The sequence below is a fragment of the Tupaia chinensis genome, unplaced genomic scaffold, assembly GCF_000334495.1.
Source record: "Tupaia chinensis unplaced genomic scaffold, TupChi_1.0 Scaffold139072_1, whole genome shotgun sequence".
NCBI classification, from domain to species: Eukaryota; Metazoa; Chordata; class Mammalia; order Scandentia; family Tupaiidae; genus Tupaia; species Tupaia belangeri.
Genome location: NW_006198962.1, coordinates 323,464 through 336,326, shown reverse-complemented (window position 1 = coordinate 336,326; position 12,863 = coordinate 323,464). Strand labels below are relative to the sequence as shown.

Here is a 12,863-nt window from a genome sequence, read left to right as displayed (position 1 = left end):
CACCTGATGGCATCACTTTGTCCGTAAAGTGGATGGGGTGGGGAGTGGGACCACAGGCAATGGGAACAGGGCAGAGGCTGTGGGAACTGCAGGGCAGGGCAGCTGCCAGGAGGCCCAGGGGAGGTGACCAGCAAGGGGACATGTGTAGGGTGAGATTTTGGGTGCAGCCTGAAGGTGCAATGTGGTTGATGATGGATCATGGATGGAGAGGAGGGGAACAGAGGGGGCAGGAGGACCCCAAGGTTCTAGCCTAACCTACTGCGACAGCAGACCTGCCTCCAGAGATGGGAGTGGACACCAGGGGCTCCGAGCTCTGCTTCTCACCTTCCCCATCCACACACAGCAAGCGTGATTCTGCAGTTTTCTATTCATCTGCCAAAGAGCAGCGAAAAGGCTGTAGGGAACAGACTTTTGAAATACCATATGCTCATGTTTCAGAAATGTAAGAAAAATCAGTATTTGAAAGGGGCATTTTATACCCCCAATAGCCCCATAAATGTGACATTTTTAGCCTAGTGTTTAAAAATCCACATTCCTTCTTGTCGCTCTGGTAACTAGTATTGGCATTAGGCACTGTCACCCAACTTAGGTACTAGCCCACTGCAAAAGACGAGTGCTGGGGCCAGCAGGTGGCCTGCTGGTTAAAGGCACTGGATTCCCACACGGCTGACTGTGGTTTGAGTCTGGACCTGGTGGCTTGCTTTCTTGCTTCCCCTTTCTTTCTGTCTGGTCAAATTAAAAAATAATAATAACAAATGGAATTAGTTAAATAATAATTCTTAAAAGCTAATAAAGTCCAATGCTTTGGGAAAAAATTTCTCTGCCAGTCTCCAAGTGTGCAGCCCAGAACACATCACATGAATATTTTAAAAGATGCTTTTAACGGCTGAACAGGCATGCAAAGGACCTTGGGCAACTTTTACAAAATGACATCTGAAGATCTATTTACTTCCCACTATTTGACAAGAGTTTTCTATACAAGGTGCTGGGTGAGAAGCAGGAACTTGGGCCATAACGAGGTACTTTTTCTGTGGGCTGGCACCAGGGAAACAGCAGGGGAACACGCAGAACACCGAAAGCCACGCAACTCTCACACCCTTCGAAGTCACCGTCCTGAAGAGAACTTCCCAAATGGAAAATGGCTTTGGGTTAAGGTGGCCCCCACCTTTTTACACTATCAGAGAAAAGACACAAGGAGCAACAGGGCAGAATCAACCTTAATCAAGTGCCCACTGCAAGCTCCTCCCTGTGCTTGGTGCTCCTCCCATCCCACTTAGGTTTTGTTGTGGTGATTCAGACACTGGACTCCCACATGGCCAACTGTGGTTCAAGTCTCAGACCCAGTGGCTTGAAAATCACACCACGCATGTGTGCATGTGTACCCAAAATCCCAGGAGGAGAATGAAGAAGAGGGGATTGCAGCATGACCATCACCCATGGGGGGGATGATTTCTCACTTTCCCTCTCTGTGTCTCTGTATGTGCCTTATGGCAAAAAGAATCTTAAATAAAAAAATAAAAGAACCCTGGGTGATGACAATGAACCCACTGTAGAGATGGGAAGATGAGGCTCTGAGGCCATAGAATTGTATGTGCTTACGTCAGAATCCAAATTCAAGCAAACAGAAGCAAAAGCATGCTTTTCCCTTGGCGTGGAAGATCATACAGTCTTTAAAAGACCCAGCCACAGTGGTGCAGGCAGCAGGGGCACTGCTGCGATGCTAGAGACCACATGGGAAGGTTCCAGGTTCCTGTCCTGGGTCTACCTGAACACACTGGGTGTGCCCATGATCCTCGCTGTCTGCAGGGCCGGGGGGCGGGGGAAGATCATGGCATGAAGACTCTGCCGAGGGTGTCCCCCACTCCATTTAGAAGGGAAATAAGTAAACTTAAAAAAAAAATCCCCAAACTACAAAGAGATCAGGGCAAAGTGTAAATGACATGATGATAAATAGGAAAAAAACAAGCCTCTGTGTACATCAGAGCTGGCTCTGGGTGTACAAACCAAGGACAGTCCACGGGGACAGAGAAAGTGGCAGGATCCAGTGCTAGACTGCCATCTGATGTGACTCCCGACTGCACTTTCAAAACTCTCTGTATTTATCTTACCCTTTTGGATATAAAACACTTTCTAAAGGTACAAACTACACTTTTAAAAATACCTCTATGAAACTGATTTGTACCGGAAACAGGTTCTACCTCCCAAGAACGAGGCTCAGAGCTTGGGATCTACGTTCCTGCTCTTCCCATTCCAAAAACAGCCTGCTGAGTGTTCCAGGATGGAATGGCGTGGAGATGCCCTGTGCTGTGAGAACACTGACCCCCTGTGGCAGAGCTGGCTCCATACACCCTTCCCCGCAGTTTCGCGAGGTCTCTGTAATCAACCAACCACACAGAAGGTGCAATGCAGGCTGCATGGTACTGGGGCCTCCTGGGGTAGCTAGATGGAATTTCCTTCACAATAGGAAATAGTTGCTTATAATAATTTTGCCCAAAGGGTTGTGATACTGGTGGGCTTCCTGGTATACTTCTGGGCTCCTAAGTGCCTGAGCACAACACCGTGGCTGTCACCATCAGAGCGGAGGCTCAGCAGGGGGAAAAGGGGATCCCTTCCCCTGGTCTCCAGGAAACTCTTTAGGGCTTTTGATGTGACACTCACTTCAAAGCGTTGTGAGGGACCCCTCTGTTGAGGAGAGGCAAACACCATGGTGAGAGACTACTTCAGTCCCTGCCTGCCTGCACAGGGCAGACGGACCTAACATTGCCAAATAAGCTTTTATTTTGCTGGTTTATTGAGGAAGCAATTTTTAAAAAATCATTCACCAAAAGACTTTGACTTAATGGTGGCAAGCACTGCAGAGGTATCAGTGTAGCTCATGTTCATAAGCTTTAGACTGATTGAACTTAAAGAATATGATGATTTTTATTTTATTTTCCTCCAAGGGACAGGGCCCATAAAAAGTCAGTTACTTCCAACAGTTCTTTCTACAGAGAAAGACTGACAGCTTGCCCAGGGTGTCCCAGTTAACGACAGAACCAGGATTAGAATGTGGGTTGCAATACTCCTACATCGGAATGCTTAGACTTTATTGGACCAAGACACAATGCACACACACACGCACACACACACACACACATTTTGAAAAATTAGTGGAAAATGAAATGAAAATACTAGTCTATAGTATATTTTAGTAAAAACATCAAAATCTATGCATAGTTTTTTCATAACACATGTTTCTTTCTTTTTCTTTCTTTTTTTTTTTTTTTTTTAGAGAGAGAGATTTTTGCTATAGAGCACATGTGCTTACCACAGAGACAGAGAGACAGAAAATGAGAAATTATCCCCAGGGAGAGACGGCCATACCACAATCCATTCTCCTTCATTCTCCTCTCAGGATTTTGAGCACGCAGGCACATGCTCCAGGTGTGAGTTTTAAACCAACGGGTCTGGGACTCAAACCATGGGCAACTACAAGGGAGTCCAGGGACATAACCATTAGGCCATCTACTAGCTCCATTATATGCATTTCTATGAATTCTGTGGACTCCACCTGTGTATATGTGCACACAATGTATCTATTATTATTATTTTGCACTACTGTGTGAATTAGCAACTAACCCAGGTACCTTGTTCCATGAATATACATAGTCTATCACCCTGGTCATGTAACCAGGAGAGCAGAGACCTGGGTGCTAACCCCGCATGACTGCACTGGTCACCAACCGGTCCTCAGTAATCAGCATCTCAGCAGACCATGTGACCTCCCTGCATCTTGTGGGGCCCGGGTGTGTGGAACGAGGTGCTCATACTGGGATCTCCTCGATACTTTAATAGTTCATAGTCTGAGTTTGAGGAGAACAAATACCGACTTCATCTACCACTAAGCCAGCTTACAACCCCAAGGCTCATTCCCCTTGATGGACACAGAAGGGAAAGTTTCCCGAGAAACCCGAAATTCCAGGAACGCTATTTGATGTTATTTGAGAGGTAAGTGTACTAGTGTGAGTCGAGCACCCTTTTATTAAGAAAATAAAGATACATCTTGGAATAAACTTCAATTTCTATGAAATTAAATTTTCCAGGGAAGATGGGATTACTTTTACATCTACATTAGGAAACATTTTCTTAAATGCAAATCAATTTTCACTCTTCAGGTTACAGACACAATAAAGACATGATAAACCACTTACAACTTCTATCTTTTTAGTTTTTTAGTTTTGCTACAGGGCAAATATGCTCACCAGAGAAAGAGAAATTAAAAACCATCCCCCAGAGGAGAGTCATGCCACAATTCCTTCTCCTCCCTTCTCTCAGGATTTTGGGCCTGCACACACACACATACTGGTGTGGTTTTTAAGCTGACGGGGCAGATACTCAAACCATGCTGTTGACTGTGTACAATCCAGCTGCCTTAACCACCATGCCACCTTGGCTGTGCACCCCTGTGCCCCCCGACTACCTCCCAACACACACGCAAGCTTTCTAATGAAGCTCCTGTCAGTCTGACAGACAATTTCAGGATGCTCTATGGGTGTCAGGTGAGTTGTATCATTGCTAGTCCTTACGCTGGCCCTGCAGGGTGGTCCCTGCTGAATGCAGAGGGCTGGAAGAAAAGCTCAACTCTCACGATGGCGCAAACCCACTCTCAGCTCTCACGCACAGACTGACTCTTACCTCTATGCCAGGCAGAGATTTCACTAAGACAGGGTAACAGGAGAGGGCCCCCTGTTTGCACAAAGACACAAAGGCAGTGAAGGAGATGGGAAAAGCACCAGTGAGACAAAGATCCATTATTGTAACTAGTTTTCTTTTCCTTTTCTTTTTTAGGATTTTTTTTTTCTGCCACCAGAAAGAGTATAAAAAGGGAAAATTCCCCCCCAGAAGGAAAGACCACACTGCAATCCTTTCTCCTCCATTTTCTTCTCAGGGTTTTGGGCACATATGCACATACCCTCAGTGTGTTTTTCAGGCCATGGGGTCCAGGACTTGAGCCATGCAATTGACTATGTGGGATCTAGCATCTTAACCACCATACCAACTGCTGGCCCACGCTACAGTTTTCTTACTAAGCAACTGGTAAACACTTTACGGGATGTGGGATGTAAGGGCAGAGGAAATTCACAAGGGGATGGAGCTGGGTTCCATTTCATCACTGGACATACATAAAAGGAGGGCCTTTCACAGCTCCCCAGTGCAACTGAGGGAAGGAGAAGCTGTCAATCCCTGGACACAGAGGACCCTGGAAGCAGCACAAGACCTGTGAGACTCCACCTCATGATGCTCCCCAACCCTGCCTTTCGGGTGAGATTTAGGAATCAAGGATGTCAGAACTTGCAGACTAGCAGACAATGGCCTGGGGGAAATTTATAAAAACAATGGGAGGGTGACCTTAAGAAATGTCACACCCCCAACACATTTGACAGAAGAGAAAATTACATCAAACATAAATAAGTAGACATCAACGCATTTGATCAGCCACTCACTCTGGAAGTTGGAAATTTCCTGCATCTACACAAGGAGGGTCAAATGAGTTAAGCAATTAAGAACAGCGACTGCAACAGAGGGGACTGGGGTGGCCACTGTGTCACATTCAGCCATCTGCATTACATTACGTGCTGTCCTGCCCAGGGCTAGAAATCCAGTAACTGCTTATTAACAAGCCAGTGACTAAGCCACCACATTGCAGCCTCATGTATTGACTTTAATTTACAGGAACTCACCTACAATTTTTTTTTTTTTTTAAATAGCCATAGAGTATGTGCGCTTGCTGGAGACAAACTGACAGACAGAGAGAGATAGAAAGGGAGAAAGCTTCTACATGCTCCTCTTTGGATTTTGGGTACACACGCACACATGTGAGCGTTTTTCAGGCTGCCAGGTTTGGGACTCAAACCATGTGATCAGGCATTTGAAATTCAGTTGCTTCAACCACCAGACCATGGGCTGCCCAGTAATAATAATAATTTTTTTAAAAAAAATTATTCATTTAATTTTATTTGTTATTATTAATTTTTAATTTGCTATAGGACACATGCACTCACCAGAGAAAGAGAGAGAGGGAAGATGAGAAAGCAAGCTGCTGGGTCCAGGACTCAAAACATAGTCGGCCATGTGGGATCCAGCACCTTAACCACCATGCCATATGCTGGTCCCATCACCTATAACTTTTTTAAATGAAAAAAAATGCATGTATCCTAGAAAATACTCCTTTCCAGTATACAAAGGTCTTCCTTTTTGCAGTTTTGTGGTATTCAGTCATGTGGGTACACCACAGGTTTATTTCCCAGTTCCCTACTGATGGGCATGTGGGTAGCTTTCATCTCGTACAGTTGCAATCAGTGCTACGGTAAACAGCCTTGAACATGAATTAGTGTAGATGTTTGCCAATGAGTTTTGGGGATGGACTGGGTCAAAGACGACATGATTATATAATTTGGCTAGATAACACCACGTCTCCCACCATAAATGTAGCATTTTTACATCAGCTAAGAATCATATATACGGGGTCCTATGCCTTAGTCAACAGAGTCTCTTGATAAATTTTGGATATTTGTTTTTTTTTTTAAAAAGGTTTTTGCCATAGGGTGCATGTGCTTGCCTGAGAGAGACAGAGACAGAGGGAAAGTAAGAAATCAACCATGGGGAGGGACGGTCACACATAATTCCTTCTCCTCCATTCTCCCCTGGGATTTTGGGCATACATGCACAGTGTCCAGCACGATTTTCAAGCTGTCAGGGCTGGGACTTGAACCACGGTTGGTCAAATGGGAGTCCAGCACCTTATCTGCTATGCCACCTGCTGGACTTAAATTTTGGATTTTTGTCAATCTAATAGGTTAAGAAATGGAAGTTCACTGTAAGTTTAACTTACATTTCTTATTATGAGTAAGTCTAAACACTGAAAAATGTATGTATGTACCACTTAGCTTTCCTTTCTGTGAACTTCCCATTCATACCTATCTATGTAGGTCAGGCAGTCATCTTCCTCTCTGTTTATAAAAGCCCACTTTCCCATACATCATTTGATTTTCACTTTGTTTATAACATTCCTTCCTCCCCCTCTCTCTGTTTCCCTCTCTTTCTCCTCTCTCTCTCTCTCAAGATTTTTAAAGTGTTAGAACATGATACCATCTCAACATAGCTACTGTCAGATTCAGAGAGACATCTTTGTCATGGGACACATATTAATTGATTTACTACATCAATTAGAAGTGTAATTAGACTTTAACCAAAAGTATGTTTGATTTGACCTTTTTTTTGGCTAATAAGGGCTCATTTTGCCAACTAGTTTATATGGCATTCTCATAAACTGAATGACGTAAATGATAAACTCAAAATCTAGACAAAATTGATTTAAGGTTTAGGATAAGATCAAAACAATCTCAATAAAAAGTCTGCATTGTCAGGCCAGCTGGTGGTTAAGGCAGCTGGACACCACATGGCCCACTGTGTGGCTTAAGTCTTGGACCGAGAAGCTTGAGAAACATACTAGGCATGTAAATGTGTCTGTCCAAATCCTGAAAGAAGGGAAAGATGGAGGAGAAGGACTGTGATGTGACAATCCCCATGGGTAGGGGTGCTTTGTCTGTCTGTCTGTCTGTCTGTCTCTGTCTCTGTCTCTCTCTCCCCAGTGCTAACAATATTACAATTTCCTCAAACCTCACTGATATATTAGATTTAGGAAGTATCTGTGAGTGAGAGAAATGACTATAGTTTTTGGTAAGTTTTAATAGCATGTTTTATACTTCCCAGACATGAATAACCTCAATGTGATTAACAAATCCCTCTGCAAGTCACATGACTTCTAAATTTTGACAACTGACAAGTTTGAAAGAAAACCTAATAAAGTATAGATAGAAGATTATTCCAAATAATTTTTTTTTTTTTGGAGAGGTTTTTGCTATAGGGTGCATGCGCTCGCCAAAAAGACAGTGAGGACGGCCATGCCACAGTCCCTTCTCCTTTCTTCTCTCAGGATCTTGGGCACACACGCACATGCACCTGGCCTGAGTTTTAAGCCACCGGGTCTGGGACTCACACCATGGTCAACTACATGGGAGTCTAGCGACATAGCCATTAATTAGACTAACCGCTGGTTCCATTCCAAGTAATTTCTTTTTTTTTGAGAGGCTTTTGCTATAGGGTGTGTGCACTTGCCAGACAGACAGAGAGAGACAGAGAGACAGAAAGCGAGAAATCACCCCCCCAGAGGGGATGGCCACGCCGCAATCCCTTCTCCTCTATTCTCCTCTCGGGATCTTGGGCATGCACGCACATGCACCCGGCATGAGTTTAAGTCACCAGGTCCAGAACTCGAACCGCCGTCAACTACGTGGGAGTCCAGTGACATAGCCATTACGCTAACTGCTGGTCCCAATTCCAAATAATTTTTGATGCTAGATCTCTATGTGATTTCTTGGTGAGTTATCCAGGACTTCAAAGAACTGAAAGGCATTGAGATACCCTAATTTTTCCATCCTCCTCTACTATTTATGTAAAAAGGTTTCCTGGAGACTTACATCAGTAAAAAGAAAGAGGTACAAAATTAATGTTGAACCTTTTCGAGTTTTGTCAATCACTCATGTATACTAATGAGTACTTAAATTAAAAAAAAAAATGAACAAGTTGTCTTTAATCATATTAAGAAATGTCTTTTTGGGACCAGCAGATGGTGTAATGGGTTACCTTGCTGGACTCCCACGTAGTCAACCACAGTTCAAATCCTGGACCCAGCAGCTTAAACTCATGCCAGGTGTATGTGCATGTGTGCCCAAAATCCCAAAAGAAGAATCGAAGAGAAAAGATTGCAGTGCAGCTAGCCCCTCTGCGTGGTGATTTCTCACTTTCTGTCTCTCTAGAAAGCACACACACCCTACAACAAAAATCTCTATTAAAAAAAAAAAGTCTTTTTAAGAAAAATCTACTGGGCTGGAAGGTGGTGTGGTGGTTGGGGCACTGAAGTCCCACATAGCTGACTGCAGTTTGAGTCTCAGACCTGGTGGCTTACTTTCTCACTTTCTTTCTCTCTCATCAAAATAAAAAAAAATAACAAATAGAATTAAATAAATAGTTTCATTAAAAAAAAAGAAAAATCTACTTTTCATGTTGAATGATTGTATATGAAGAGCTGTGATATGTTTACATTTTTCTAATTTTTTTATGATAACAGATGCATGCACAAGAGAGGAAGAGAGAGAGAGCGAGAGAGAGAACCCTCAGTAGAGTTTCATCATACCACCAACCCTCTCCCTCAGCCTCCAGCTTCTCAGGGTGTCCTTATGCATGACTGGTGTTTGCTAGGCCAGCCTAGTCAGCCTACAACATCAGCCATGTTGCTCCCAGCTCTGCATTCCAGTACACTGTGGACTGTGCCACCTAGCTGGGTTGTTTCGATTTATTTTGTAATTGCCGTAAGAACTCAGCCCGGGGCCAGCCTATGCCGATGGTTAATGCAGCTGGATCCCACATGGTTGACTGGTTTGGACCAGCAGCCTGAAAACCTGCCAGGCAAATGTGTGTGTTTGGGTGCTAAAATCCCCAAAGGAACATGAATCAGAGGAGAAGGGATTACAGCAAGAGCATCCCCCACGAGGGGGTGCTTTTTCATTTTCTCTCTCTCTCTGGCCTGTACACAACTCCCTCTGGCAAAAACAAAACAAAAAACAACAATAAGAAACCACCTAAGTCCAGAAGAATATTTTTATATTTAAAGTGTTTTGACTACATGAAATTTTAAAATCTGAGACCAGGAGGTGGCATAGTGGTTAAGTAGCTAGATTTTCGCATGGCCGATCATGGCTTGAGTCCTGGACTTGGCGGCTTGAAAATCATGTCAGGTGCATGAGCTTATGTGTCCAAAATCCCAAGAGGAAAATGGAGAAGAACGGATTGAAGTTCCTCCCTAGAGAGTGATTTCTCACTTTCCCTCTCTCTGTCTCTCTCTGACAAGTGCATGTGCTCTTAAACAAAAACCTAATAATAATAATAATAATAATAATAATTTACACAGGCATTTTTATTTTATATCATATTTTAAAATCTTTATGAAAGACTTTCAAGTACAAAATATATATTGAATAGAATAAAATTACATATGTCATGGAAATGTGAAATCAAGAAAAAGATGAATAATGAAAAATTCCTGGGGACCAGCAGTTAGCGTAATGTCTATGTCGCTGGACTCCCACGTAGTCGACCGTGGTTCACGTCCTGGACCTGGTAGCTTAAAACTCACGCCGGGTGTGTATGCGTGCGTGCCCAAGATCCTGAGAGGAGAATGGAGGAGAAGGGATTGCAGCATGGCCGTCCCCCTGGGGGGTGATTTCTCGCTTTCTGTCTGTCTCTGTCTGTCTGGCGAGCGCATGTGCCCTACAGCAAAAACCTCTCAAAAAAAAAAAAAATTCCTTACTGATATAGAAGAGTACATCCATGTAAATTTTAAAAGGTGATAGTAAACACTCAACTTTCATTACATTTAAAATGTCAGTATGTAAAACATGTCATTAATTATATTTTTTCAAGGATTTACAATTATAAAGGAATTTTTACATCTCAACTTTGAGCTGTGAGGGCATAAGCATTTTTTAAAAAAATTCTGGGGTCAGGAGAGTGGCCTTGGGTTAAAACACAATGCTCTAGAAGGCTGACCCACATGGGAAGGTTTCCAGTTCAAGTCTGGAGACTTTCCTGAGAATGCCAGGTGCACGTGTGCCCATGATCAGAGCTGGCTGAAGCTGGGGTGAACCATGGCAGAAGACCCTGTTGGGAAGACCTTGGGGATGCTGTCTCTTTCTCTTTATTTCACTCAGAATAAATAAGAAAGCTTAAAAATACACGTCTTCCGAGGCTTCCCTGAGCAAAGTGTGGTCACAGAGTTTAGTAACTAGCAGCTCCCAGGCTGGAAAAGAAGGACTGTGGGACCCCAAAGCCTTCAGTTTCCTCCTGATTGTGCATGGAAATAATTTCAGGAAGGGCAAACTCCGTGAACCTAGTGAAGGATTCTCCTAATCAGAAGACTGATACTGAGAAAAGAAGAAACAAACTTATTCCACATCTCTCCAAAGTAACATGGGTGGCTAAGAGTGAAGCCACACGTAGCTTTGTGAATCCATCCAGACAACAAAAAGCAAGCAAGACTAAGCGACTCTGCAACGTCATTATCTGGAAGGTCATGCCAAGCAGCAAGAAGTTTCACCCAGTTAGCAGAGGCCCTGCCAGTTGTTAGTACTCACGTTCAAGCCTTTTCCAGACGCTGGTTTCGAGGCTTCCTCGTCACTGTCTGCGCCCGACAGCACAAGCTGCTCAGCCTGGAACACAAGCATGCACACCACCATCATCTCCACGGAAGCAGGCTCACAGTGTCCTCCTTAGCAAGCACTAACGAGAAACGTGCCGGCACAGCCAAGAGGCAGAACATCCACCACGTAAGTCCAGGCTGCTTCCCTCCACATAGGAACTGAGAAGCTGTCTTAAAGGAGCCCTGACAAGAACAAAACTACAAAGACAGGTGTTTTATAGCTCAGCAGGGTGACCAGAGAAGTCTACTACATGTCTAGGTGATGGGTATGCTAATTACACCGATTTTATCATTTCATGTTGGATGTATGTATCAAAATGTCACACGGTATCCCATAAATGTGTATACTTATTTTTTACTTTTCTTTTTAAAAGAATTATTTAACTTTATTTATTTATTTAAATATGACCGGGGGGGGGGGCGAGAAAGAGAGAGGGAGAGGGAGAGTAACAAAGCAAGCCACCAGGTCCGGAACTCGAACTGTGGTTGGCCATGTGAGAGTCCAGTGCCATTAACCACCACACCACCTGCCGGCCCCCTATTTTTTACTTTTTAAAGTTTATTTTAGTCAAGATAAAGAGCATGTTGTGCATGTGTACAAGAGAATGGGAGAAAGAAAGAGAGAGAAGCACTCTCCTTAGGTCTCCTCAGAACTCAGTCGTCTTCCCCCAGTTCTCAGGCTTGTCCGGGTCCTGGTCAAGCATGCATACACGGCATGTTTCAATTTGACCAATTGTAGACCCCAGCCTGTGGTCAGCCATGTGGCTTCCAGTGAGGCTGGGCCAATACGTGTAATTATTATGTGTCAATTAAAACAGAAAAAGACCTGGCTCCATAGTCTAGTGGTTGAGAGAGCAGATCCCGCATGCCTGACCGAGGTTTGAATTCCAGACCTGGTGGCTTGAGAATCATGCCAGATGCATGTGCCATGTGTGCCTGAAGCCCCCGACACGATGGGGAATGAAGAGGGTGGCTGTATGAGCACACCCCACTGGAGGACACTTTCTCTGCTCTCTTCCCACTCCACCTCTCTGGAGAGCACATGTACCCTGTACCAATTTTTTAAATTTTTTTTTAGTAAAATAAAACAACTCCTATCTAAAATGCTCCCTGATTTAAAGAACACAATTCAGAAATTCACACTCAACAGGAACAAGTTTTCCTCTTCATCATCTTCTTCCTCCTCTTTTTTTCCCACCTCGTTTTCCCTCAAAAGTATTTCTTTAGCTTAAAAAAATATACAATCTCGGGAACCAGCAGTTAGCGTAATGGCTATGTCGCTGGACTCCCACGTAGTCAACCGCGGTTCACGTCCCGGACCCGGTGGCTTAAAACTCACGCTGGGCGCGTGTGCGTGCGTGCCCAAGATCCCGAGAAGAGAATGGAGGAGAAGGGATTGCGGCGTGAACATACCCCCTGGGGGGTGATTTCTCGCTTTCTGTCTCTATGTCTTTCTCTGTTTGTCTGGCGAGCGCATGCGCCCTATGGCGAAAAACCTCTCAAAAAAAAAAATAGAGGGTGTCCTTTTAAAATTTGCTAGAGTGTTGGGTCACTCACCAGGGGGGGG

At 44.0% G+C, this 12,863-nt stretch overlaps 1 protein-coding gene across 3 annotated transcripts in view; it reads right to left on the bottom strand.

Moving 5' to 3' along the window:
• The window catches only part of COBL (cordon-bleu WH2 repeat protein), a 213,294-nt gene that overhangs the window by 168,322 nt on the left and 32,109 nt on the right, over positions 1-12,863 (bottom strand). For 2 of the 3 annotated variants that reach the window (XM_014592962.2, XM_014592964.2), the window contains exon 5: positions 11,232-11,306. The exons of the other annotated variant lie outside the window; for it this stretch is intronic. In XM_014592962.2, coding sequence (XP_014448448.1) covers positions 11,232-11,306 — 75 coding nt within the window. The remainder of the gene's footprint in view (positions 1-11,231; positions 11,307-12,863) is intronic. 3 annotated transcript variants of the gene reach the window in all.